At 35.7% G+C, this 25,398-nt stretch overlaps 5 protein-coding genes across 9 annotated transcripts in view; 3 read left to right on the forward strand and 2 right to left on the reverse strand.

Moving 5' to 3' along the window:
* Positions 1 to 4,477, reverse strand: part of LOC105164707 — a gene marked incomplete in the record, with an annotated part of 10,873 nt that extends 6,396 nt beyond the window's left edge. The window contains 8 exon segments of the mRNA XM_011083426.2: positions 1 to 210; positions 327 to 536; positions 704 to 2,550; positions 2,736 to 2,947; positions 3,609 to 3,649; positions 3,765 to 3,884; positions 4,077 to 4,151; positions 4,268 to 4,477. Of these exon segments, the coding sequence (XP_011081728.1) occupies positions 1 to 210; positions 327 to 536; positions 704 to 2,550; positions 2,736 to 2,947; positions 3,609 to 3,649; positions 3,765 to 3,884; positions 4,077 to 4,151; positions 4,268 to 4,270 (2,718 nt within the window).
* On the forward strand, positions 7,038 to 10,970 carry LOC105164708 (serine/threonine-protein kinase Aurora-1). Its single transcript, XM_011083427.2, has 9 exons — positions 7,038 to 7,162; positions 7,988 to 8,104; positions 8,975 to 9,121; positions 9,199 to 9,294; positions 9,425 to 9,520; positions 9,592 to 9,688; positions 9,911 to 10,028; positions 10,401 to 10,473; positions 10,568 to 10,970. Exons 1-9 carry the CDS (start codon positions 7,127 to 7,129, stop codon positions 10,667 to 10,669), a joined length of 882 nt encoding a protein of 293 aa, XP_011081729.1. The 5' UTR covers positions 7,038 to 7,126; the 3' UTR covers positions 10,670 to 10,970.
* Positions 11,384 to 16,431, reverse strand: LOC105164709 (ATP-dependent 6-phosphofructokinase 6). The gene is made up of 13 exons (XM_011083428.2): positions 16,274 to 16,431; positions 15,516 to 15,562; positions 15,367 to 15,406; positions 15,199 to 15,261; positions 14,955 to 15,092; positions 14,469 to 14,627; positions 14,276 to 14,329; positions 13,697 to 13,765; positions 13,194 to 13,323; positions 12,592 to 12,845; positions 12,305 to 12,353; positions 12,080 to 12,234; positions 11,384 to 11,849 (listed from the first exon to the last, which is right to left on the reverse strand). The coding sequence occupies exons 1-13, from the start codon at positions 16,373 to 16,375 to the stop codon at positions 11,619 to 11,621; spliced, it is 1,491 nt and encodes a 496-aa protein (XP_011081730.1). The 5' UTR covers positions 16,376 to 16,431; the 3' UTR covers positions 11,384 to 11,618.
* LOC105164710 lies at positions 16,929 to 20,299 on the forward strand. Of its 3 annotated transcripts, none has more exons than XM_011083430.2 (6): positions 16,929 to 17,059; positions 18,107 to 18,227; positions 18,741 to 18,879; positions 18,957 to 19,085; positions 19,172 to 19,262; positions 19,741 to 20,299. In XM_011083430.2, the coding sequence occupies exons 2-6, from the start codon at positions 18,151 to 18,153 to the stop codon at positions 19,908 to 19,910; spliced, it is 606 nt and encodes a 201-aa protein (XP_011081732.1). In that variant the 5' UTR covers positions 16,929 to 17,059; positions 18,107 to 18,150; the 3' UTR covers positions 19,911 to 20,299. The 3 variants fall into 3 exon arrangements, with proteins under 3 accessions (XP_011081732.1, XP_020550079.1, XP_020550080.1); XM_020694420.1 differs by lacking the exon at positions 16,929 to 17,059 and adding an exon at positions 17,066 to 17,201 and having other exon boundaries at positions 18,107 to 18,223; XM_020694421.1 differs by lacking the exon at positions 16,929 to 17,059 and adding an exon at positions 17,068 to 17,201.
* Positions 21,421 to 24,615, forward strand: LOC105164711. Of its 3 annotated transcripts, none has more exons than XM_011083433.2 (4): positions 21,421 to 21,575; positions 22,290 to 22,517; positions 22,591 to 22,692; positions 23,582 to 24,615. In XM_011083433.2, exons 2-4 carry the CDS (start codon positions 22,301 to 22,303, stop codon positions 24,325 to 24,327), a joined length of 1,065 nt encoding a protein of 354 aa, XP_011081735.1. In that variant the 5' UTR covers positions 21,421 to 21,575; positions 22,290 to 22,300; the 3' UTR covers positions 24,328 to 24,615. The 3 variants fall into 3 exon arrangements, with proteins under 3 accessions (XP_011081735.1, XP_011081734.1, XP_011081733.1); XM_011083432.2 differs by having other exon boundaries at positions 21,563 to 21,699; XM_011083431.2 differs by lacking the exon at positions 21,421 to 21,575 and adding an exon at positions 22,094 to 22,127.

Genomic DNA, 25,398 nt, shown 5'->3' on the forward strand with positions numbered 1-25,398 from the left:
GAGCTGATCATCCTTGGAAGTCTGTTGATCAAACTTTGTTTCTTTTCCCTTATTCAGAGAGTGAATATCAGATTTAAGCTTCATATCTAAGGCCAAAAGATGCTTAATTGCAAGCTTCAAGAATGTCCCTTCTTGTTCTTCACCGTTCCCTCGTGCACAACAGATCCCAAACTCCGCAAGCATATCATGGATTGCTACAATCAACTCGGCCTGATAGGGACATCAGAAAGTTAGAACACAAATGCTAGAGAAAAGATATGACACAACAATTAACCAATTGAAAAAAGAAAAAAACAAAGTTCACGGAGGTCAGAGCATGTGCTTACTTGAGATTTGATCGGAACACTAAAGTTCAAGTGTTGTAGTTTGCAGAATGCAATAGCAGTATCTACAAAATAGCATTGTTCAGCTTGCTCAATTGATTCCAGACCACCAAGCCCAAATGACTTTTTAGCAAAGCAGGAATTAGCAATATCGCACAAAAACGTTAGCAGTAAGGACTGGATGCCACCAATAGCCGCCACAGGAACTTTTTTCTGCCAAAAATATCACCAAACCACAGACATAACCCTAAGAAGCAAATATATAATAATCTTCTTACATAAAAAGGTCCATGCCTCAAATAGACCACTGGATGCCTATGCTATATCTGCAATTCTAGAGCAACCAAATGCAACAGAGAAAACCAACCACAAAAACTTACAGAATTCTCACTGGAGCTGATGATGCTCTTGATTCTTGATGCAGATTGAGAAATAGCCTCGACCTCTTCAGCAACTAAATGACTCCAATGCTTGCGTAAGCTTTCTTTTGATTGACTTTCTGATGATGAAATTAAACCAGGTGTATTATTAAGGGAACTGCCTTCCAGACCAGCTCCAGCTAAAAGTATTTGGAGTTTCCTTCTATGACAATTCAAATAGACATCAACATCCATCTGTTCTGCAAGTTCACATGATCTGATCAAAGCATCTAATGCAGAGAGCTCAACTGAGTTAAATCCTTTACCTTCATTATCCCAGTCATATAACACATCGAAATGGACATCCTCCGCTGATAATAAAAGAGGAGCAAGCACATTAGTACACTCTGAGTGCATGCTTTTCTCAAGCATCTCAGTAACAGACTTCTTCAACAAATAATCAACCTCAATCAAATTTATTTCATGGAGGACCCTGTCCACTGTCAGTTTTTTAATTACTTTGCAGTGTGGCAGGCAAATAGAACCAAGAGGAGTGTTCATCTTATCCTTGTCCATGAAAAGGGCTAATACAATAGAAAGTTCTTTTTGAGCCTTTCCTTTGTCACCTTCCAACAGAGATAAGCGTGCACTAATCCAAAAAAAGCGTATCCAGAAGCAATGATTGCCCCTCAACAAAGATGAGTTGTCCATTGGCAATTTTTTATTATGTCCAGAAACATCTATGATAGAGCAATTGTTTTTCTCATCCATGGCAGTAATATGGAAAGGATATTCCAGAGCTACAGATTCTATAATCTTACAGAGATGGTAGGATGCCTCGGACATGAAACTGCATGTTGTTGATGTTTCAAAAGACTGTAATCCCATATCATAGTATAGTTCTGAAAGAAAAAGACTACATTCAGGAGTTCTTTCATGTCCCCAATGTCTTGTCTCCTTCTCTAAGTCCAAAATTCTGGCAATACTATTCTGGTGTAAAATAGTTCTATTTGCAATTTTCTCTAAAAGCAAGTGACACATGTGGTAAGCACCAAAATTATTGGAAGTATTCTGGACAAATTCAATAACATCCGTAGATTCTGACTCAGGTGAATTAGCCAATACTTCAACACAATGAAAAGCAGGATCAGAGTCTTGATTGCAATTTATAGTTCCAGGTCCATCCACCAAATAAGGCACCAGAAATTGCTTCACAACTTTAGCAAGCTCCTTACTGGGGGGCAAATCCGATTCTTCTTTACCTGGTTTACGACTCCTAAGCCTTTCAAGGCGACTGCTTCGTCTCTCTTGAGGCTGTTCTTCAAATGCAGTTCCTTCCTTCTCATTTGCAGAGTTGCAATTGGCAAAAGGCATGCCTGCACCAGCTGGCATGCATGTAAATCCTTTAGCTCCAACAGCACCTGTTGATTTTGGTGCAGATGAAGGCAACTTTATGGTTAGTCTAATATCCCTGGATATATACGTCTCAGTTTTCAGTTCAGAGCCAGATGCAGAAAATGGGCGTAAGATCTCCAGTAGTTCACCAACAAGAGCTATCCAGGAGGCTTCCGAAAGTTGGACTTCAATGTTTTGCTTCAACTTTTTAGATGCTGTGGTCCTATCTAAGTCCATATCCTCATTAATAGCTTTTCTCTTCTCTGGAAACTTCAGCCTTATATGTTTTGGTTCTAGTTTATCTATACCTCTTGGGGTAAATGGAATTGGTTCAGAGTCCTCGATGGTACTTTTGACATGCAAAGCGCGAGAATGAGATGGCCAATGCCTTAATATTAGTTCTGCAACAGAAAGACAAGCCACCTCATCACCAATTGCAATTAGAACCTCCAGGAGTTTCTCCATGCAATTCCCTGCATATTAACATTTGATATTGGTTTCAATAAATTAATTCTAGAAACATGATAGATATAATAAAATTATAAAGATAGTGTACATAAGTAATAAGAAAGACAGGAAACATCGAAACAGTAAACTGTAATGTTTTGAAAGTCAAGTAATGGTGTAGTAGAAGGGAGAAAGATAAAAATATGCTTACAATTACTAGGGCTGCAAACTAGTCCCTGCTCAAATGCCCAACGCGAGATGCTTAATGATCCCATGGAACAAGATAATGTTCCTAATTGGTTCCAGATAACAGAATCTTTGCTATCAATCTCTACAGCTTGGAGATAGCAATGCAAAGCACTCTCATAGTAGGAAGGGCCTTGTTGAAGAAAAACTGTGGCAAGGTTTTTTAGTGCCAAAAATCTGCAGAAAGCTAAGACAGTTCAATTGAAGGAACAATTTATAATTACACAATCATGCTAACTAGTCCTGTTAATAGACAAGCAGAAGTTTAAGTTTCGTCAACTTTCAGCAAGACAGAGCTAAACTTGCTCATGACCTAAATTTACTTTAAAAGATTAAAACATTCACCCACCAAACCTCTTCCAAAATAATGACAGTTGAGGAAACTTCCCACAAAGATTAATTCAGTACAAGAAACTAGGAAGCACATCAGTCAAAATATCATAACGGGATTGGTGAGGGAATGGGATTCAAATACTTTGAATGAGGAAACTTAACCTTTATGGATTAAACTCTCAATAAGCAGATACAATGACACAACAATATAGTAATGAGATTAAGTTGTTCACCAGTTCTACCCAACCCAGGCCATGAAGAAAATAAAGAAAATCACGCCTTAAATGTTCGCTCGTTTAAGCCAACTGAAAACCTTCTCTCTCTCTCTAAAAAAGGGAAACATGACAGTGGCATCTTACAATCTGAGGAGATCAGAGACATTCCTGAACTGTTTTGTGACTACATAACAATGATGGTTGATATACACATAATAACATCAAAGGCAAAGGAAATTATCACAGCCAAATAGCTAAAAAGAAACAGATTGCCATGTGATGATCAAAACCTGAGTTGTAAAAGATGACCATCGCTTGCATTATTTTCCACCTGAAAACCAAAAAGGAAAATTGTAATTAAAACAAACCAAAGCTGAAACAAGACATATAAAGAAACAAATGGTAAACCCAAAAAAAAACTAACAGATCCTAAGAGTAGACATAACCTGTGCATTTGTTACCAATGGATCTTTTAACACCAACTCTAAAAGTTCACGAGCTTTCTCATAGTCCTTAGCTTGTAACTTCAAAAGTCCATCATGATATAATTGTGATAAATGGAACTCCTGAGAAGAACACAACCAAATTCTAAAGTTATAGATGTTTTATAACCAGTAACTGTTCAGTGAATATTAGAAAGAAGGCATAGCCACAACACCAACTTCTTAAACATGAAATGCACTACATTAACAAAAAGATACATCAATAACTGCGCCCACCAAAAAAAAAATTGGTACAAAAAAGTACAAAAATCTTGCCTGCGCTTCTTTCGTCGGTGCTAATGGCTGCCACTGATTTCGAGAGTCAGTGTCGTTAATGGCTGCAATCGAGAACTGCAAAGCAGAAACAAAATTAACAAGGGTAAGATACAATGGTCGGCAAAAAAATCGTCGCGAATTGAAGAACTTTTATAGAATAAAGTGCATAAGTGCGCCAATTATACGCTTACCATTATGTGGGATCCTCGCGACGAGCAGCGCTAAAAAATTACATGTATATTTCTTCTGATTCTTGAGATTTAGGCGGGGTTTTGAGGCTCGTGCTCTTTGCTGATAAAATTCCAGTTCTCCGTTTCATAATTTTCACCATGTTTAGGAGATTCAAGCGTCGAGTTTTCAAAAAGGGGCCTCTACTTTCTTCTTTTTTGTGCATAGAGTATTTCTTCGTTTTTTAAAGTATTAAGACCACTTTTATTTGCAAGTTCTATCAATTATAAATATATATATATATATTATAGCTAAAGATTAATTTTATTATAACAAGCATATAATAAGGCATCAATCTATTTATCATTGCGACCATGTTTCCACTTATAATTTACCATAAGGACAGTTACATTGTTTTTTTCTTGAAATTTGGAATAATATAAAAGTTCTTATATTTAATAATTTTAAAATCTATTTCTGCCTGATAAATAATTAAAAAAATATATTTTTTATATACCACGTAAAATAATTTTATAAAATACCTAAATTGTAATTTTTGTTACAGTTTAAAAGTAGATAAAATTAAATCATATACATTTATTCCATTTGTGTACGCAAGTCATCATGATACATCGATCTTATGTGTATATAATAAATAATTTTTTATGTACTTAATATATTCTAAATAAAAATAAATATTTTATATTTGAAATAAATTTTATATTCGCGAAAACTGTATGTAAATTTATATATCAATTCAAACATATTACTTAATGCATATTAATATTTTTATCATAATTTTGTTGTTCATCCATCGCGTTTAGAAAGCATACAACGTGCTCTCTCCAAAAGGCTTCTGTTCATGTGCTCTGCCACATCGTTCTACTGTGGTATTTTTTTAATTATGAGATGCCTGAAAATTTCACATTCTTGCAGAACTCACCTGAAATTCCAACCCTCTGAATTCTTCTCCGGAGAGTTCCCTTCCTGAATGCGAATCTCTATCTCTTTGCGGCTACAACCTATTCTAATATGACACATATTCAATCTCTTAAGTGACTTTTGAACACTAGCTAGCTCTGAACCTATTTATATTAGCCATGAGCGATTACCAAGCGGAGTTGAAAGAAAAGAGACTTGATATGCCTTGCGTAAATTGCTAGTAGTTTATAATAAATAAATAGTTATAGACACAAAATTTTTCTTATTCTGCTCATCCCTTTCCAAAATATTAAAAGAGAAGCACAAAAATTACGGTTAAACACATGTTGTAGCTTCATTTGGTCACTGCAAGTGTTTTATGATTTCAGCTTGTCTCTCTCTCTACATGTTTGTTTGTTTTTCTAAGCTCATACGAGGTTCCCACCTCGTGAATTTGCAATCTTGAGCATTAGGGTTTAATTTAGGGTAGTTGCAATTGGAAATAGGTAAAGTTAGAATAAAGACTATGACTTGACCTTGCAATACACAAAATAAACATCAATTTTTACTACAATGCTCCATGCATCCAATTGATTGACGCATGCATGTTAAGAAATTAAGTTTTCTTTTAAGTTTTTGTGTCAGAATTAAGGTTTTCAATCCCGATTCTGACACAGAAAAGCATGCATGCGTCACATCGTGCAGACGCATGCATGCTTTTATTTTATTTTATTTTTTCTGCCAGATCTGGGATTTCAAATTCCATATTTATTTGAGATTTATTTTTTTTTTTTTTTTTTTTTTTCAAAATTCGTATTAGAGCTATGATTTGTAATCCCAACTTTGCCTAAAATTTTAAAAATTTTGCACTAACACCATTTTCATAATTTTTCTGTTTTCGTGCATTTAAAAACTAATTTTCCCTTTCGCTACTGCCCTGGTGGTAATCCCATGGATGTACTATCATGTGGCCGGGAAAGGACCACTGAGGTCGGAGCAATTGGATTTTTGAAGAACTAGCCGTGTCATGTCTTCTAGCATATAACAAATAAAATATTAGGTTTAAAAATATATTATAAATAAAAATTAAAATATATAAATTAATAAATTATATTTAAAAAATAAAAAAAATAATTTAAGTTATTATCGACACAATAAAATGACTGATATAATGACATTAAAATGACGTGGTGTCACTTTTGTAGGAAAAAAAATTACAATGACGTGGTGTCACTTTTTTAGTTAGTTCTTATGGTACGTCGAATCTGCGTACATATAATAAATAAATTTTCATACTTTAAAATATATTATAAATAAAAGTAAACTATATAAATTGATACATTATATTAACAAAAATTAATTTATCAATGAATATAAAATTTAAAAAATTATATAAATTAATTATCTTATTAAATAGCATTTTTAATATTATAAAAAATTAGTGCTACGATGTAATTAATAATTATAGATGCTTTTGTTTTTTTGTATTAATATAGACATAGACAAAGATTGGGAGCTATTTGCGGACATCCAATGCATAAATATATATACTCCAAGAATTTAATGGTAACATCTCAAGATGTGTGTATTTGGGTTTTTTCATTATCCGATTGAAGCAACTTTTTTTAAAAAAAAACAAATCAGGAAATTAAGCTGTGAGCCCCACTTAGAACGCTCCTCCTGGAAAAAAAGGCTCACCTGCCATGTTAAAAAAAGTTTAAAAATAAAAAAAAACATATAATTGAGAAATAATTAAGCGGCAATGCCACGTGTGAGGCCCTCTTGTTGAAATATGACCGTTGGAGCATTGCCCGCATAAAGACAAAAACACCCTTATTTGTATTTCTTCTATTTTAAAATCAAATTGATGTGAATTCATTCGTTCCTGCAAATCTCCCTCACCTCTCGCCTCCATATCTCTATCTTTCTCACACACGTTTGAGTGCGTCTATCTTGGGAAAATGGGGATCCCGACGGAGTCTGAACAAGAACACAAGGTATAAAGAGGAGCCTGCGCGTTATGTATCTCAACTTTATTCCGAAAATTTTCGGTTTTGTTTTTGATGATTTTGGTTCTGGAAATTTGAAAGAGTTATTGTGATTTTCTTTGTTATGATCTCTTTGGAATATGATTTCCATTGCCAAGGTCATTAACGTTCTTCTTCTTCTTTTTCTTTTTCGTAATTTAATGTTCTCTTTGCTGTAGGTGTCTTCTTCATCTACTTTTCCTCCTCGTAGTTTCTTTTATGACGATCTTTGAAATACAGGCTCCGTTTATTGGAGAAAAATTGGGATGAGATAGATTGCTTTTCAGTTATTTGATTAGTTGTTCGTTGCATTTGATTTGGAGATACTTTTGGATTGTAGTTCCAATATTGGCATGTAATTCCCGAAATTGGATTTTAGTTTTAAGGGATTTGGGTGATAATGATTGGTTTTAGGGTTTAGCATCCTTTTAAGTTTACAGAATGTGCTTGTGAAAATTTCGATTGTTCTCATTACCAAGACTGTAAGTTAAATTGTTGAGATCACATCTTGGAGCTTGGAGTTTATTGTTCTATTGACTTTATTTATATGCTATCAAATGGTGTATTAGTGCTTTAATTTTCTTAATATCTTGAAAATTATTACATTACTGTTTGGTGTTTATCTTTATGGAAGGAGAGAAAATTTCTGTAGTATATTTGGTTTCTTCACTATAAGCTTGATTACACAGTCAAATAGTTTCTATAATTTGGTTGTATGTGCAATATGCTCCCTTCATGTGGATGCATGCTTTCGATATGCTTGGATATCTAACTTTCACTCTGCTTTTCCTTTAGGCTTCTACAGAGAGCACAACAGCAGAGAAAAAGCGGTGGACTCTCAATGACTTCGACATAGGAAAGCCTCTTGGTAGAGGGAAGTTTGGACATGTATATCTCGCAAGGGAAAAGAAGGTTAGTGCTGTTTAGATTTAGATCAGTAATCTTCTTGTCCATGTGTGCTTTTCAGGATAACAATAACTTAATCTAATGTGAAAAGCTCAACCTTTCTTTTTTCAGTCTCAAGTTAACCATTTTCTTTACAGAGTAGTAGCTGCTATATTCATGTAAATCCACCAAAATAGTATCAAATTTAGTCTTTGATCTTTTAGCTTATCAAGGGCTTCTGGAGAACTAAGTATAGTGATGCAGGTCGCTAGATTCGGGTCTGGTCGTGACCTTCGATGGCCTGTAGGTCGGGTCGCAAAATCCCTCTTCGAGCTTCTTGTGAGTGGATCCTGAGAACATAGAACACGTTAGGCTTGCTGGGTGGCCCCCAGCTAAGGCCCTCCGATGCTTAAGTTAAGAAGTGGGGTTGAATTCGATCTACGAGGGCTAATAAGGTCAAAATAGCATTAATTGCACTGGCAATAAATGTTCATGTTTGATGATATTTATAGTTTGTCATACCGTATAAAATGGCACCACGTGGGCAGCATCTGGATGTTTATGTGTTAGGTGATCCAACGGCCTGTCAGCCGGGTCTTCTTATCTGGGTCGGATCAAGTGGGTCGGGTTGCGCGACCCGACCGGTGGGTTCACACGCGGATCTTATTCTCCTTTGCAATTTCCATGGGATTTGAAGGGCATTTTTGTTCTTTTATTTGTCAGGGGGCTACTACCCCATCATATAGTATTTGGAAGGGATTAAAAAGATTATGTGAACTTTATTTATCTTACTGAGATTTTATTTGCTAAGTGGAAGGAAAAGGGATTGACTGTGAGGATAACTTGCTACCACTTGTAGAAATGCTACTAAAATGTAGTTTTTCCACTTTTGAGCAGAGCAATCACATTGTAGCATTAAAGGTGTTGTTTAAGAGCCAGCTGAAACAGTCTCAGGTTGAGCATCAGCTTCGTCGTGAAGTCGAAATACAGAGCCATCTTCGACATCCTAACATATTACGGCTCTATGGTTACTTTTACGATCAGGCATGATGGCTTTTCTTTAATTTCTTAGTAGATGATAAATTTATAGTAGACTTGTGTTCACTTCATTATAATTCCAGAAACGAGTATATCTGATTCTGGAATACGCCGCCAAGGGAGAACTCTATAAAGAGCTACAGAGGTGCAAATACTTCAGTGAGAGACGTGCTGCAACTGTGAGTCCTCGTTATTACTGTCTTGAGGGTTCTATTCATTCCTTCTAGGAACAATTAGTTAATTCTGTACATTTTACCTTACTGCTGACTAGTGGTAATGTTTTCTGTGTGTTCATGGAACGTGGAACAGTACATTGCATCATTAGCTCGAGCACTCATATATTGTCATGGCAAACACGTAATACATAGAGATATTAAACCAGAGAATCTTTTGGTTGGAGCACAGGTAACTGTAAGCTTATGCTTCTGAAGTTTCATGTGTTGTGTCTCTTACTCTCTAGTGTTTCCAATTGTCAGGGTGAACTCAAAATTGCAGATTTTGGATGGTCTGTGCACACATTCAACCGTAGACGGACTATGTGCGGCACTCTAGATTATCTTCCACCGGAGATGGGTAGGCTTATTTTTCTGAGAACATGAAATTAGTATATGGTTCAGAGTTAGGGCATATTATGGTGTGAAAATCATTCTCATGGGGGTTTACGTAAAATTCTATTCTTGTTGATTATTAAATTTAGTCTTGTATAAGGCTAATTCTATTCTATAAGATAACACATCTCTTCTTTTTTTCGTATTTCTTGTTGATTATTAAAGTTAGTCTTGTCACTTTTTATAGTGGAGAGTGTCGAGCATGATGCTAATGTGGACATATGGAGCCTCGGTGTCTTATGCTATGAATTTCTCTACGGGGTGCCCCCTTTTGAAGCAAAGGAGCATTCAGACACATATAGAAGGTGAACTCTAAACACATTTCTATATGAACCTCCTCCCTAAAAATCAGTTACTCCCGCTACAGTCCAGCCTAATCAAGTGTTCTGCTTGGACGAAAGCATAAATGTCAAAAGTACATGTCATCTTTATCACAATTTCCTATCTAAGAACAGATTAAATTACTTCAACTGGACTGACAATTTCATTTTAGTTTATTAATTCTACATAATCTCACCACATAAATGAATCAGAAGAAAGGAAATGACTGGTGACATAATTGCTCTAATAGTTATAATTTTTTAATTTCAAACTGATGCAAATATCCATGAAACATTGCTTTCACATTGCATTTTATTTTCACTTAATTAGAGGTGCTTTGGCTATGGTTTTTGCAGGATTGTTCAGGTGGATCTAAAATTCCCTCCCAAACCTATCGTCTCAGCAGCTGCAAAAGATCTTATTAGTCAGGTAAGTTGGTTGATCATTTACTTCCAACCAAAGCTGTTTTAAGTTCAGACCTTGGTTTAACATCATTTATTGCTGTCTTCCTATTTTATACCAGATGCTTGTAAAGGATTCATCAAAGCGTCTTCCACTACACAAACTGCTAGAGCATCCATGGATCGTGCAATATGCAGATCCCTCTGGCGTTTATAGGGGTTGATTGTTTCTCTGGTCTGCGTCAATCAAAAAACTTAGTCCTCTAACCTGCCTGCCATTCTTATTGTTGTGTTCACATTGATGTAAAATATGAGCTTGAGTTGTGTCTGCTAGACGAATGTCCATCGTTAACGGGATGTAGTTTCTGCAGTTGGATGGATCGTAACTCCATCTTTATAAGGGAATCATGTTGTTACAACTTACTGTGCTGCTGCTAAGCCAACCTCTTCTTAAATTACCCTGGATGCTAGCCATCGAAAAAAAAAATTATTACGATGGAAATGGTATTATTTGTTTTTCTGTTCTCTTTTATTTTTCACTGGTTTCAGCAAATGAAGTTTGGAGTCAAGCAACGGAGATGCGGATGATATTTCTTCCTTCTTCTTTTGGAAGTGGGGTTGGGGTGTTTTCAGGTATGGTCGACAAGTATAATTTTGAATAGGGGAAGGAAATAGAGAATCGTTAACCAAACACTAGACTACTTCTACTTAATAGTCCTTCAAAGAAAAATCATCAATTATATAAATCAACAACTGAGTAATTCATCTCCAAATGTACTTGGTTGTACGGTTGACAGTTACGTAAATCAACTGAGCAACTGATCTCCTAATGTACTTGGATTAGAACCCATTCATTATTAATGTTTTGGATTCAATGCACTGCTTGTGTTTGATAACCTAAATCCAGCCTAAAACTAGTTAATCAACACCCCAGAACCTAAATTAAAGAAATCCCCTGTGAAAATTCTCGTTCCTCCATACAATCTAAAAATAATTGATGCAAGAAATACATACAGAAGGATCGGTTTTCGGTTGCATATATCTAATTCAAATAACTTTTAACTTAAAATGTCATTGAAATTCTTTCCTAAATGACCCCATTAATCCAATACTGTGGTAGATGTCTCATACATAGGTTAATTTTCCGAGCCAATTCATGCAAACAGGAAGAACTCAAGTACCAAGTGCTTTTGCTTTTATTCCATTTGTGTTGGTGTCTGTTTTACCTGGAGTCCCTTTTCCTGAATCCCTTGCATCATCCAACAATTGGGTTTGAGGTCCTTGTTCTTTCTTGAACTCGTCAATCTCTTTAGGGCCCAAGAAGCTCGGTTGATTAGTTGACGAGAGAAGCCTTGCCCACATCCGGTCAGTTATGACAACCTTGTTTTGCGATTCAGTAATACGCTGCATGCCAAAACACCTCTGTCAAGTTCATATTACACCCAGTCCGGAAAATAAAAGAGATCCAATATCTGTCCCTAAAGCACTTAAAAATTTGGCAAGGTACTAATTCAACTTGTTTTTCATTTTAATTCAAGATTAGGCTGTTAGCATATTAGAAGACCTTAAGGTGGGATATCAGAAAGCTAAAACCCCAGAAATGTGAAATCCACAGTATAATTAATTAAACTTACATTGAAAGGAATATATGTCTGGCGGCCATTAACAAGTCCACTGGTGAAGCCCGTGTAACCTGCCATTGCTCCATGAACAGCACTTTGAGCAAGGAGTGTGCAGTAGACGTTGTCAGCCGCGTTGCTAGGAATAGCACGGATCATGTAAGTTGGATCTGCAAAGTACTGAATTAGTTTCTTGTTTGCAATGAATTGGACGAATAATTTCCTGATTCGTGTACAGACCTATGTATTTTAGAGTAATTGGAGATTTAGTTCGCTTTGCAAAGTGTTCCTGTAAAAGAGAGAAGTGATTAACAATGTAACCTGTCAATATGATGTTGCTTCCAGTAACTCAGTTCTTTAATTCCTAATCCGTAAGAGAGGACAGAAACATCCACATGTAATGCCTAAATTGGCATGGTTGAACCGTTAACATGGCATATAACAGTACCTAAGTTTTTTAATTGTTTGCGGTTCTGTTCATGAAACATATTCATATGGTTAGCCCTCGGACTCTCTATATCATGTACCTTTATTTGTTGTGAAATCCACAACCCCACGTCTTGAAGTAGCTTGTTCCCTGAAGCATCTTGTTCATTTTTTTCAGCAAGAAGCTCCTGTCCTGCTCCTTCCGCTATAACAATGACCATGTGACCATTTTCTTTTAGCCTTTTGTTAATATATTCAAAAAGTCCACCTTCTCCTTCCAGATAAAATGGAGATTCAGGAATCAAACAACAATCAACATCTCGGCTGGCCAGAGTAGCATACATTGCAATAAATCCTGCACCAGAAATCCCAATAAGGTTAGAGAAAGATGTCAAAAGATGCCAGCACGAGAGACTGCCCTGCAAGAACAATTGTAAAGAATCATTGTTAAATATTAAACGTTTATCATTTCTAATAGTTTAAGCTTTTAGATGAGGTGATCGCTTAACATTGTACCAAAGCTACGCCAAACAAATCTCATTGGCCCCCATTAATAAAAGAAAGGTCTCATGAGGGTTTGCACATGAGGGGGCCGTGTTAACATATTAAATATTAAATGGTTCTCCTGTGTAATAGTTTAAGCTGGTAGATGGCATGGTCATTTAAGATTCACTACCATTCAAAGTGTGTAAATTCATCTTACCACTGTAGCGACCCATGAGTTTCACAACACCAATTCCATTCTCTGCACTCTCAGCTTCAACATGTGCAGCATTAATGGCTCGTTGGGCTTCCTCTACAGCAGTATCAAAACCAAATGACCTATCAATAACCTGATAACAGAAACCAGTTCAATAGTTGCGCTGATTAGAAATGGAAGCTTACAAAGATAACATCAACAGAATGGAAAGGCTCTATAAACTCTGACTTGCTTTTTGAAAGAAAAAGTTTCACAAATTGTAATTAACGCGATGATCACATTGCTTATGATACAAGATAGGTCATCCACTCACCAGCAAAATTGAAATAGACAGTTTGACTTTACCGGACACAACCTCATATGTGGTGTTTAAAGAAATTGCTCATGTGAACACAAAGTTTAATTTGTGAAACAAAAGTCACTTCAAATTAAGCATATGATCAAATAAAGTGAAGAATCAGTCCAAAGAAAAGTTGGTCCTATAATCAGTGAAGGTCAGCAGGTACCGGAATGTCATTGTCAATTGTCTTGGGGATTCCAGCTACAACAACCTTTAGACCTCGCTTTCGAACTTCCTGCAGAATGACAAATAAGGTAATGTGGACATCCCCTGAAAATCCTGGCAGGTGTTACCATAGATCTGAATACCAAATCCACGTTTAAGCTAGAAAATTGCAACTTAACCAATTAAAGAGTCAGCAATTTCAACACCACATAGTAATAAATAGGAAAAAGATCCTCAATTTGAAGTAGTTGTGAAAACCTGAATCTTCTACTTTGATATCTTGAAAGTAGCCAAAAACAGCCAAGGGTTAATGATGAATTGCACAAGATCATGAAATAATTGCATTGAACTGGCGAAATAGATATACTATGATAACAAGATGATCGAAATCATGTAAGCATAGTGTGATGAAATCGCTACAGATATTGATATACGGGAATACATGAAATCATGGCTAAGAAAAGAGTCACTCTAACTGTCTCCAGAAAGGAGCTGAAATGAATTGTTATTTAAAACTTTCAGCTAAGTGGCGCAAAAATATATATGATCAAGCAGGTAGCCATTCCTTAACTAAGATTACCTCATATATTACAGCAGCTCCTTTTTGAGTGCCATCTCCTCCAATGATATAAACCTGAGCCAGGAATACTTTCATCAGTACCAAACTGCATTTGTATATGACAAACAGTAGTGACAAATGCTAAGTAGAAAGTTGCACTCCAGAATCAATAGTACAGATATTCTTGTAATAAAAAGTATAGCCTCAAACTTGCCTGATTAATTCCACGGTCCTGAATGCTGTCAACAATCTTCTTGGTATCATGACCACCGCGGGAAGTTCCCAGGATGGTTCCACCACGCTTATGTATGTGATCCACACCCTTCGGTGTCAAAGGAATGGTATTCTTTGCAAAGAAACCCCTATAGCCTCCCTAAGAAGAGATGTAACTCTTATGTATGATAAAATGTTAAAGAGATAAGAACTGTACCTTATCAAATATCAAAGCAATGACATTCTGAGAAGATATGGAAAAAGTTACATGTTCTTTAAAACCAAGATGGCTGAAGGCAATAATAAAATCTCAACATGAGATATTCATGAACTTATAAAGCTAAATATCCATTACAGAGGAGGAAATACAATATATTAGATGCATTTCACCATATTTTACATCAATTTTTTTGAAATCAAATGATCAAGGTATAAATTTTAACAGATGCACTTTAAACATCAATGAACATGAATCCAGACGACTTACATCAATCCCCAGGACTCTGGTGGCTCCATACATATAATCCAGGCTATGTACAATTTCCCTGATTACAGTGTTTAGCCCAGGACACAAACCTCCACAAGTCACAATACAAGCATGCACTTCCTCCGGAGCAAAATAGACCTGTGCAACACTATGCATTTCAACAACTGGAAAATTGCTGAATCTCCTAACTCTTATGGCTTCAACACACACCAAGAGAAAAAAGAAAAAGAAAAAGAACACGTACCCTTTGACGGGGTCCAGCTCGTCGAAAATGTACACCTCGTTGACTGTCCTTGTGAACAACAATCTGTAGATAATTGGTCATGAAATCAGATAAACTACCACGATGGAGAAATGACACCCTATTTACAACACAGATTAAACAGAACAAGTTAAATAGTGGGATTTTCACCTTTTGAGGAACACTATCATCCATGTCTACAAAGTACTGCCTGAAACCATAATAAAAAGAATATTTTATCATCGTGAACAAGTAATAAGACAAGACAGATAAGAGCACGAAACACATATCCAAGAGAGAGAAATGCAAGTTAAACTCACTTGACGACTGAATATGCAGGATTGGAGCGCAGCGGATTGGGATAGGTCTGCACAAAATACAAAGCACCAATTTCAAAATCACTATTTTACTTCATTTCATGGGATCTTATGTCAGACTTCTCCACGGTCCTAGCTTTGGAAACTAGTTTCTTAAATTTTCACCAACCATGAGCTACACTCAAACCATAATGTTGTAATAGAAAAACCATACAATAAACAATTTCCTATTGCATCAACAGAAGGTAATGTAATCCTTAGCAGGTCCGAGAAGATCATGAACCTTCATCATGCATCATGTCAGGCCCACGAGGTGAATGGCCGTATTTTCTGGGCCTGCTCAGAGAAAACCAATGAATTGTACGAAGCTCAAAACTCATGCACTAGTCCCCTCCACAATAACTACATTCATTTTATGAAAGGATGCAGCCAATTTCAGTTATTGCTGACAAAGCACAGGGGAGATGGATCCGTGGAACTTTCACTATCTTACGAACTACACTTATGAAAAGCCAATCCTCCATTGTTGTGTGCAAGTTAAAAGCTCTGCAGCCTAACCGCAACGCCATTTTCCTCAGAGTAAACAAACATACAGTTTCCATTAATGCATAAGATCAAGTCGCCAAACAAAAAGCCATCAAAACAGAATCACGCAACGACGCAGGGCATGAAATCACACGGTAAGATACAGATTTGCAGTACAAATGATCACTCATGCACACAGGAATACATAAGTACAGATGGAGCGGGCGACAACGTACGGGGAGATTGGGGATGTAGTCGGTGAGATGGGGGACATCCTGGAGAACGTATCCGGAGTCTCCTGTGATCACCTTCATCTGATAATTGCTCATCGAAGCCATACTCTCTCTCAAAATCTACTGCTACTTGTTCTCTGTTATGAATATTCATAAATAGTTTATTATAGTAAATTTTACTTTTATAAATGGTGGGTTGGAAAGATGGAAATCATTACGAGTTTCTCGTGAGACTTTTCTAGAGGTTAATTAATTGTAAAATTTTCCTAATATTTTGACCCGGACAACCTTTCTACTATACTATATTTGGCGAGATGAATATAAAATAGTACGAGGCAATTATATGACTTTCGGAGAAAAAAATTAAATAAAAATACTTGTATACGAAAATATTTATTTCGTCCTTTTCTGTAATTAATATTAAATTAATTGGTATATTTAATTCTTGGTGTATTGTAATAATATTTATTATTTAATTAATAATTCAAATTCAAATATAATTATAAGTGATTTACTAATATAAATAAATATAATTGAAGGCATTAATAAAGTGCTTTTAAATACTATAACTATATTATATAATTTATCTATTTAAATTACCACTGTATTTTAAATAATTATATATACATCCACTAAAGAAGTTAGCATAAATAACCTTTACTTTTTTAAAAATTACACAGGCATATCCCTATTGCTAACTCACATCTTTTCACCTTTCCCGTTCCATCCTCGTTCTTCCTTGCCCCGCCAGCGCCGCCGTCCACCGCAGCGCCGCAGCCGCAGCCGCCGGTACACCTCTTTATTTATGGAACAATCGTTATTCTCACTTCTTTCTCCATTATTGACATCAATTAAACTCGAAGATGCCATTAAAACTTTTCTTCCCTGAGCTAAAAGAAGTGGCTTTCGTCCGTCTTCTTGCAAACCCTAGGTAGAATCGAGGCTCTCTCTTTTCTGTGTATGATGATTATTCGCCTGGGTTTTCGCATAATGAGCTTCATTCAGCAGTTTATTCTGTTCGAGGATGGTGTAGAAGCTTTTAGAAGACGAATTCCACTTCTGAAACTATTAGTTACCTGGTCCTTATTTGCTAACCTTTATCTGGTCAATTTGGATTTAGAAATTTGGAAAATTTTCGAATGTATATGTTTCTTGTGCTCTTTTGCTGCTTTAAATTTGGTCGATTAGGTGTGATTGATGACTACAGAACTTGGCATGTAGGCAGTAACTGATCATGCTTTGGATTAAAACCGGACACAAGGAAAAAATGGTTTCCTTAGCATTTGTTAGATAAAATTCAAGATCATAGCATCGTGTTAGTGGTGTTGAGTGAAAAATTAGGATTAAGGGTGGATAAGTAGGCTGATAAACTTGTGTTTAATGTGTCTTATCACTGTCTGTACTCTCTGGTAATCTTCCGACTATCAGAAATCATGTTGAAAGTAATACAAATCAGTAGCTGATTTGGGATAATGTGCAGGAAAATAAAGAATGTTGTGATTTACCACAAACATTCATTTTTTCAACTTGGTCTTGGCCAGTTCTTACTAAAATAAAATTGGTTATTATTGAACTTTATTTTTTTAATTTTCATAAAGAATTTCTATTTGAATCATCTTCGTTTTCTTTGTCTTCATCAGGTCTTAGGTTCTGGATATTGTACTCAAATATTCAACTGTTCTTTTATCTTTTATGTTTTCTGTCAGTTTATCTTGACAGTCAGCATAATGTTTGAGAAAATGTTTCCGTGATCTGAAAAGCTGATTGAGTGAACTGTTTTGCCGCTTTTCATATTATCTTTTGCCCACTATATTCTAATTTTCTTGTGTTCTTTAGGTATCTAGTCAAGTTGGAGGGGGACACTTGGATTGACCCAAAACATGAAATACTTCAAGTATTTGTGCTTATGCTTCCTAATCACTATACTCAGTGGGCCATCCTCCAGTTATGGAAGTATGTAAGTGGTTGATACCTAGGACTGCAGTGTCTCCTTTTTTAACTGTGCGTAAGATTTACATTGTTGTTGGTTGAGATCAAACTTAAATGTCAGAAGGTGATGTGGCATTTTAGTGTTCCTTATGTTCTTCAACTTTTACTCTTATGGTAACCCGAAGACTTTGAAGTCAACTTCTCTTGGAACTTAGATGAAGATGTTACTTTGATGAAGATGAGAAACTTAGATATTAACCAACATTGATGAGGAAACAAAATTGGTTTGGCATTATTTGTTTTCAGCTTTTGTGAACACTCCTATTTGGAGATTGGTTCTACTTAATCAGGGTACTCAATAGTTATGGTTTCTTTTCACTTTTCTTTTCTTTTTCCTTATTATTCTTTTTATGAACATACAATTTGTTATAGCATGTAACAGTTAACTTTTTGTATTTGGTGAACATCTTATCAGCAAATGATCAGTTCATTAGTATAATTGGCTTTGTTTGTATTGTCATAGTCTTTCTTAAACTGTCAGGATTGATGAAAAAGATTTGCATGTTGGTGAGGAGCTGTTGAAGGAAACATTGCCTTTACAAAATGGTGCTCGTCTCTACCAATTGCGAGGATTGAGACCCCATATGTGGTATGAAGTGAAGATATCATATCCTGCTTCTGTATGTACGTCATTTCTATCTTTCTGTCTTTGAGAATTTGTTAACTACATTTGCTAATAAGATTAAGTGAAAAACAGATACCTGCCAGCTTCTCTTTGCAACTAAACAGAGGTAGTGCAGACTTGGGGCTGAATCTAGGAAGAAAATTGCTTAATACTGAAAAGATAATTTTCATGACTGATGGAATGCTCTTGTCAACTGACCAGGTTTTGTAATGCTTTGTCATGGCTATAAAAGAGTGTTCTTGTTCTCTGCTCTATGGAAGGTTTATTGTTCTGTAATTTTGGTGCAGGGTGGCATGTCTATGCTTGTCAACGTGAAACCTGAAGGGGTGGTTGCAATACCAGGATTACAGGAAAGGGACTATATTATGTTTAATATAGGTAATACAAACTGCTTTTCCCAGTTCATAACATGCGTTATAACTTTCCTCTGAAGTTATTTGTATTCTGAATTCGTAGTTAGGAAGCTGCACTGACCAAGAAAACTTTCTTTATCTCTTCTTATTATCATTAATCCTTTTGGTTGATCTTTTAGGGAAGAGTTCCAAGAGATACTGAAGGCATATTTCTCTTATATTTTGTCATATTCGCCCTGTTTAATTCTATAGATTACGCATGATCTCTTCCTAACATTTCATGTGCATGTGTTCTTTTGTGATGTTTTCAGGAGTCTCTCAGTTGTTGCTTAACATGTTTCCAACTGTTACTTGGCTCTCATCATCTGCTTCTCTCTTTTTAATATATTCCTTTCGGATGCCTTAGTTTTTACGGAATGCATTTTGACATTTCAGGCACATTCTGTTGTTAAATCTGACACAATTAAATGTGATTCTCTGACCTATCTCGATCTCTTATGCAGTTTGTGATGAACTGTTGCTGGGCATTCCCCACAAGGCTTGGTATGTCGTAATTTTGGCATTGGGTTGTTTGGTGTTGGCTTTCGTGGTTCCATCATTTCTTCCCCCATTTCTGCTGCCAAAAAATGGAAATTCACCATTCTCTGATCAGGCTGTTACCAAGGATTCTTAGAGTCATTTTTTCTCTACATGTTCCTGGCAATATTTGCAAGAGATTGATTGAGCCCCGAATGATTTAGCTCGACATGGCCTCCTTCCCTTTCTCCCTCGCTCTCTCATTCAATAGTCATGCTGCATTTTGTTAAATTTGTACTGCTTTCAAGGTTCATATTGGAGCGATGTTATTGAACTTTTGGTAGCGTGGCTATAGAGAGAATAGAGGTAGTTTTATATAAAACAAGCAATTAGGATTCGCCTGAGGTTGTCCACTACCTACGAAGACAACTCCTCCTCCTTTCAGAAACATTGTTCGGGCTCTATTTGTAGTTACGAGCTTTGGCTGTGTTTTGGATTGGTTCAAAGTGATTTTTAAGTTTTTCTTACTAGATTTACTTCTGCAAACTCTATGAAAAATCCTTATCCACCTCTGCTTCGCTCACTGAAAGATTAGCATAAATGCACCTTTCCAACTTGCATCAATCCTCCTACTATAAATATACCTCTCCAACGCATTCCATTATTTTTCTGTTTATTCTTGTTCCCATCTTCTTGCTCTTTCTAAATTTAATTTTTTTCTTTAATCATATAATATTTTTGTAATAATTACTTTACTGAGTAATTCACTGTGCGTGGAGGGTGTGAAATTCTGTTTACATAATAAAATGCATTATTTCAAAATTTCGTTGTTTTATTTTATTTAAATCCCTTTTAATTCTCTTTATTTAATTTCAATCTAAATTAAAAACATTAAACCTAGACGACAACAGAGTTTAACATTTAGATATAAAAAAATAAAATTTTGAAATTGAGTTTGTTCATATTTATAATAGTCAACTATTTTTATTGGTATTTGTTACAAAATAATTCTCTATAGTTTGTACTTTTCATGGTATAACCAAAATTAGAGCCTAAAGATCAACACACTAACTAAATTCGAGCCAAGTGCAAAAATTATGCAGGTTCCTCATCAAAGGGCTCCACAGCCACTTTGCAAGTAAGTTAGTTACATATAATATATATATATATATATATATATATATTTTAGTATCATTATATTTACACACTCTTGATTTATGCCATATTTATTTGAAATGTCATTGTCTTTAAAAAATTATACATACATATACAAAAGAAATTAATATTATTTACACAAATCACTAAATATCTTTTAAAACATTACACATACACTGCTAAAAATTCAACAATTAAAGAAAAATTATCCCAATTTTTTCTTTTTTGTTGGGTATGCAAACAAATATGGGTTATTTGTATAAATAGATAATATATTAGGAGTATAAATATAATTATTTGATATATTTTTCAAAAAAAATGCCTATTGAAAGCAGCAAATATCACGCAAGGAAGTACATATATGAATACAATTTAACTTTACCTCTATTTTACTTGTTTCCTAAAATCTACTGAAATTTAATTTTAAATTATAATAAATGAAATTAAAATGTTTATTGGAGGAGGAGGGTCTTGGAAATTTCTGTAATTACACCAAAACAAAACACTACTCATTTTAGTTAAAAAAGAGAAAAGAAAAAAGCTTCATTCCCCCATTTCTAACTCACATCCTTTTCATCTGTCCCGTTCCACCCCCGTTCTCCATTGCCGCTGCCAGCACCGCCGTCCACCACAGCAGCGCCTCCGTCGGTACACCTCTCTATTTATGGTACAGTCGTTATTCTCACTTCTTTCTCTATTATAGACATCAATTGAACTCGAAGATGCCATTAAAACTTTTCTTCCATGAGCTAAAGGAAGTGGCTTTCATCCGTCTCTCTTGCAAACCCTAGGTAGAATAAAGGCTCTCTCTCCTCTGTGTATGATGATTATTCGCCTGGGTTTTCGCATAATTAGCTTCATTCAGCAGTTTATTCTGTTCGAGGATCTTATAGAAGCTTTCAGAAGACGTATTCCACTTCTGAAGCTACGTTAGCCAGAATCTAGGCTGATTAGTAACCTGAACCTTATTTGCTACCTTTTATCTGGTCAATTCGGATTTATAAATTTCGAAAATTTTTGAATGCATATGTTTCTTGTGCTCTTTTGCTGCTTTAAATTTGGTCAATTAGCTGTGATTGATCATTGGAGAACTTTAGGGATGACAAAGTTTGAATGCTGTAATTTATTATGAAGGCATAATTAGAAATGATGAATTTAGGTGCAGAGACTTTAGTCTGAAGTGAAGCATGGCTAGAACTGATGAAGCAATTGTTAGTTTGTAAGTGTAAATAATTTTCGGCTCTGTTTCTTTGGCTTATTGATCACAAGAATGTCTCTTGCATTCATATTTATCTTGCATTTTCTTATCGGTGAGTAATATGGATTAAGTGTAAGATTTTTTTTCTTAAATGTGCGATATGTTTATCTCTTTCAAATGTAGGCCTTTGGTGCATGATCAGAAGCATTTGGTCTCTCACCTTGATAACTCTCATCATGAAGCCAAGAACTGGTGAGGTGCCAAGGGGAAGAAATTTTCAGGAGGGGGGCCCAAACTGGATCCTTATCGCAGGGGGTGCTTTGCTGAGTACATTGTCAATTCGCCTAGGTTATAAGCTTAAGCAGGTTCATGATGCTAAGCAACTGGATAATAGCAGCCAAAGACTAAAAAGTATGTATTGCGAATTAACGTGGCTTATTTTCTGAAGTTTCTTGATGCTATTTGTTAGTTGATTCTAATGCAGATGGAAAATCTGATGATTGGAAGAAGTCAGAGAGCTGCCCTTTGCATTCAAATTCTTTTTGTTTTTCCCAACAAGATGATGGTTGCTACAGTCGTTACAATGGTATACATCTTGGTCCGGATCATTTACCTTTGTACATATTCTTTTAGTCATGATATCCTCTTTCTTGGATTACTCATTTTATATATGGCTAGTGGGCTATGCTTGACGCTTATAACGATGTGCAAAAATTATTCTTAATGGTTATTTTGAAGATTTGCCTGGGAGATGGGGCAGCTTATGCATTCTGGTATAGTTCACTTTCCAAATGAAATCCTAGAACATTGTAGCTGTTGAATTTTCTGTTTTTTCCTTTCCTCTGTTCTGTCTTGAACAAGATTGATATTTAATACCAACTTCAGGACTGTTTTCCCAGTCGAGGTTTAATTAAGCAAATTATATAAAAAAAAATCATTATTCTCTTCACTTTGTTCCCCGTCCCAATCAAAGAGTCGTAAGTGCACAGAACTTGGCTCTGCTGGAACAAAATCCTGGACCAGCCTCTGATGTGGAAGTAGTAATCGCCATATTTCTCCTTAAGTATATTAGAATGTAAATGACGGTATATCCATGTGGAGTCTTATCTGTATTTCTGAGAATGCATACTTGTATAAAATTATATTGCTTCTTTCCCCTATCTGCCTGTGGCTGAAGAAAAAACTTATCATTTCAAGGTTCATTTTTCAGTTTGTAAAGTTATTTTGCTTTTTAAGGAGCTAGTTCCTGCAAGTGGCTGAAGTATAATACTGCAGTTCCAATTCCATGAGAAATGAAGCACTTGTTTTACTATATCAGACAGATATAACAAAGTCGTATTCATGCAAGTAGCAATGATATAAGTTATTTACTTATTTATTTTTTCTCTTCTCATTTTAAGTGTGCATACGGTATTTAAGTTGTATTATTCTTTCCATTATATAAAAAATTTTAAACTTTTCCGCTGATCGAATAGGATCCAGGAATGTGGTAGAAATCAAACCGCAACACAATGGCCAAATGATGACTGAGCCTGAAGTGGCTCTTCCTCTTGTGACTGTTCCTACTGCAGAGTTTCAGAAAGAAAATGGAGTGATGTGGTCATCTTCTCCTGATTGCCTTGAGCTGCCCCATAAGCCTTTCCACCATTCAAACAGTTCTGAGTCGCCATGCGTTTCAGATTCTGGGTCTGACATTTTCAGCAAGCGGGAGGTTATACAGAAGTTGAGACAACAGTTGAAGAGAAGAGATGACATGATACTGGAAATGCAGGATCAAATTGCTGAGCTTCAAAATTCTCTAAGTGCTCAGCTTTCACATTCTTCCCATCTGCAGTCTCTGCTGGATGCTGCAAATAGGGATTTGTTTGATTCAGAAAGAGAAATTCAGAGATTAAGAAAGGTAATTGCAGATCATTGTGTTGGAGATATTAACTCTGGTGACAAGTCCACTGCAGTTCCTGTTTGGCCGGCTCAGGCTGACGGGATGAATGGTTATACTAATGGGTATCTCGAAGTTGAAAGTAATTTGGGGTCATTGGAGAAAGGAAGAGGAGATGGGGAAAAGATTGAAATGTTGAAGAAGGAAGTTAATGAATTGAAGGAATTGATTGAGGGGAAAAACTACTTGCTCCAAAGCTACAGAGAGCAGAAAACGGAGCTCTCAATGAAGATCAAAGAGTTGCAGCAGAGATTGGATTCTCAACTTCCAAATATTTTGTAGGCAGATTTAGCTTCTTGTGCATCTTTGTCTGGCTTCCCTATTTATTTTCTCAGTTTTCTTTTATAATTTGAAGCTGTTAATTTTGGGCCCTTCTCATTATCTTGTTTTACCATTTTTACTCAGTTTTGGGTGTGCTTCCTGTGCAAATGTGACGGGGATTGTGATGTTCATAAGTTTGAGTAAAATGATTTTGGGCTTAGTGGTTTTATGTTTGTGGGGGGTTTTTTAACCCCTTGTTTTCCCTTTTCCTTTTCTTCTTTTACCTCGTCAGTGAGTTTATGTTTTGTACTCTGGATGCCTCTTGAAATTGATTTGTCAATTCCAATTCTTTTTGACTCAAATAAAGGGGAAAAGAAAGAAAGAAAAAAGGAAGGGTGCATGTCCACAATTAGTGACTGATTTGAAATTTAAATTAAATTTAATTCGTGGGGTTTTGAAATTCAAAATTTGGATAAATGAATTTTCGAGAAAACATTAAAAACACAGCATAAATGGATGATTGAAGAAATAGTAAAAACACAGCATAAATGGATTGTTGAAGAAATAGTAAAAACACAGCATAAATGGATTGTTGAAGAAATAGTAAAAACACAGCATAAAATGGATTGTTGAAGAAATAGTAAAAACACAATGAATTGTCGTAAAATTAGTTATTATCGTCCATATAAAAACATGGTCATGCAGTATGACTATTTTGCTCATCTGACTAAGAAAAATGAATCTCTTTCGTAGACGATGTGCTAACATTCCTAGGGCCCTCCCCTTAATAGGCAAAAGAAAAATGTATTTTTATGGTTTTGTGTAAAAACGCAAGGAACAATTGATATCGCCCCGTATTCTTTTGTTGGACGAAAGACTGACACAATGTGGAGTTTTAATTCTTATGCTGGAGTGGACTGCACATATTAATGATTCTATAAAGTAGAGGGAATATTATTATTATTACTACACTACAATAATGTGGTGACGTGGGATTGATATCAACCACCGCTAATGCAGCCAACCGTATCACGCATCAACCACTGTGCCGCCAGCGCCACTATGTGTAACATACGAACTTGGCTTAAATTC

Source organism: Sesamum indicum, linkage group LG6 (genome assembly GCF_000512975.1).
Source record: "Sesamum indicum cultivar Zhongzhi No. 13 linkage group LG6, S_indicum_v1.0, whole genome shotgun sequence".
Classification (NCBI taxonomy): domain Eukaryota; kingdom Viridiplantae; phylum Streptophyta; class Magnoliopsida; order Lamiales; family Pedaliaceae; genus Sesamum; species Sesamum indicum.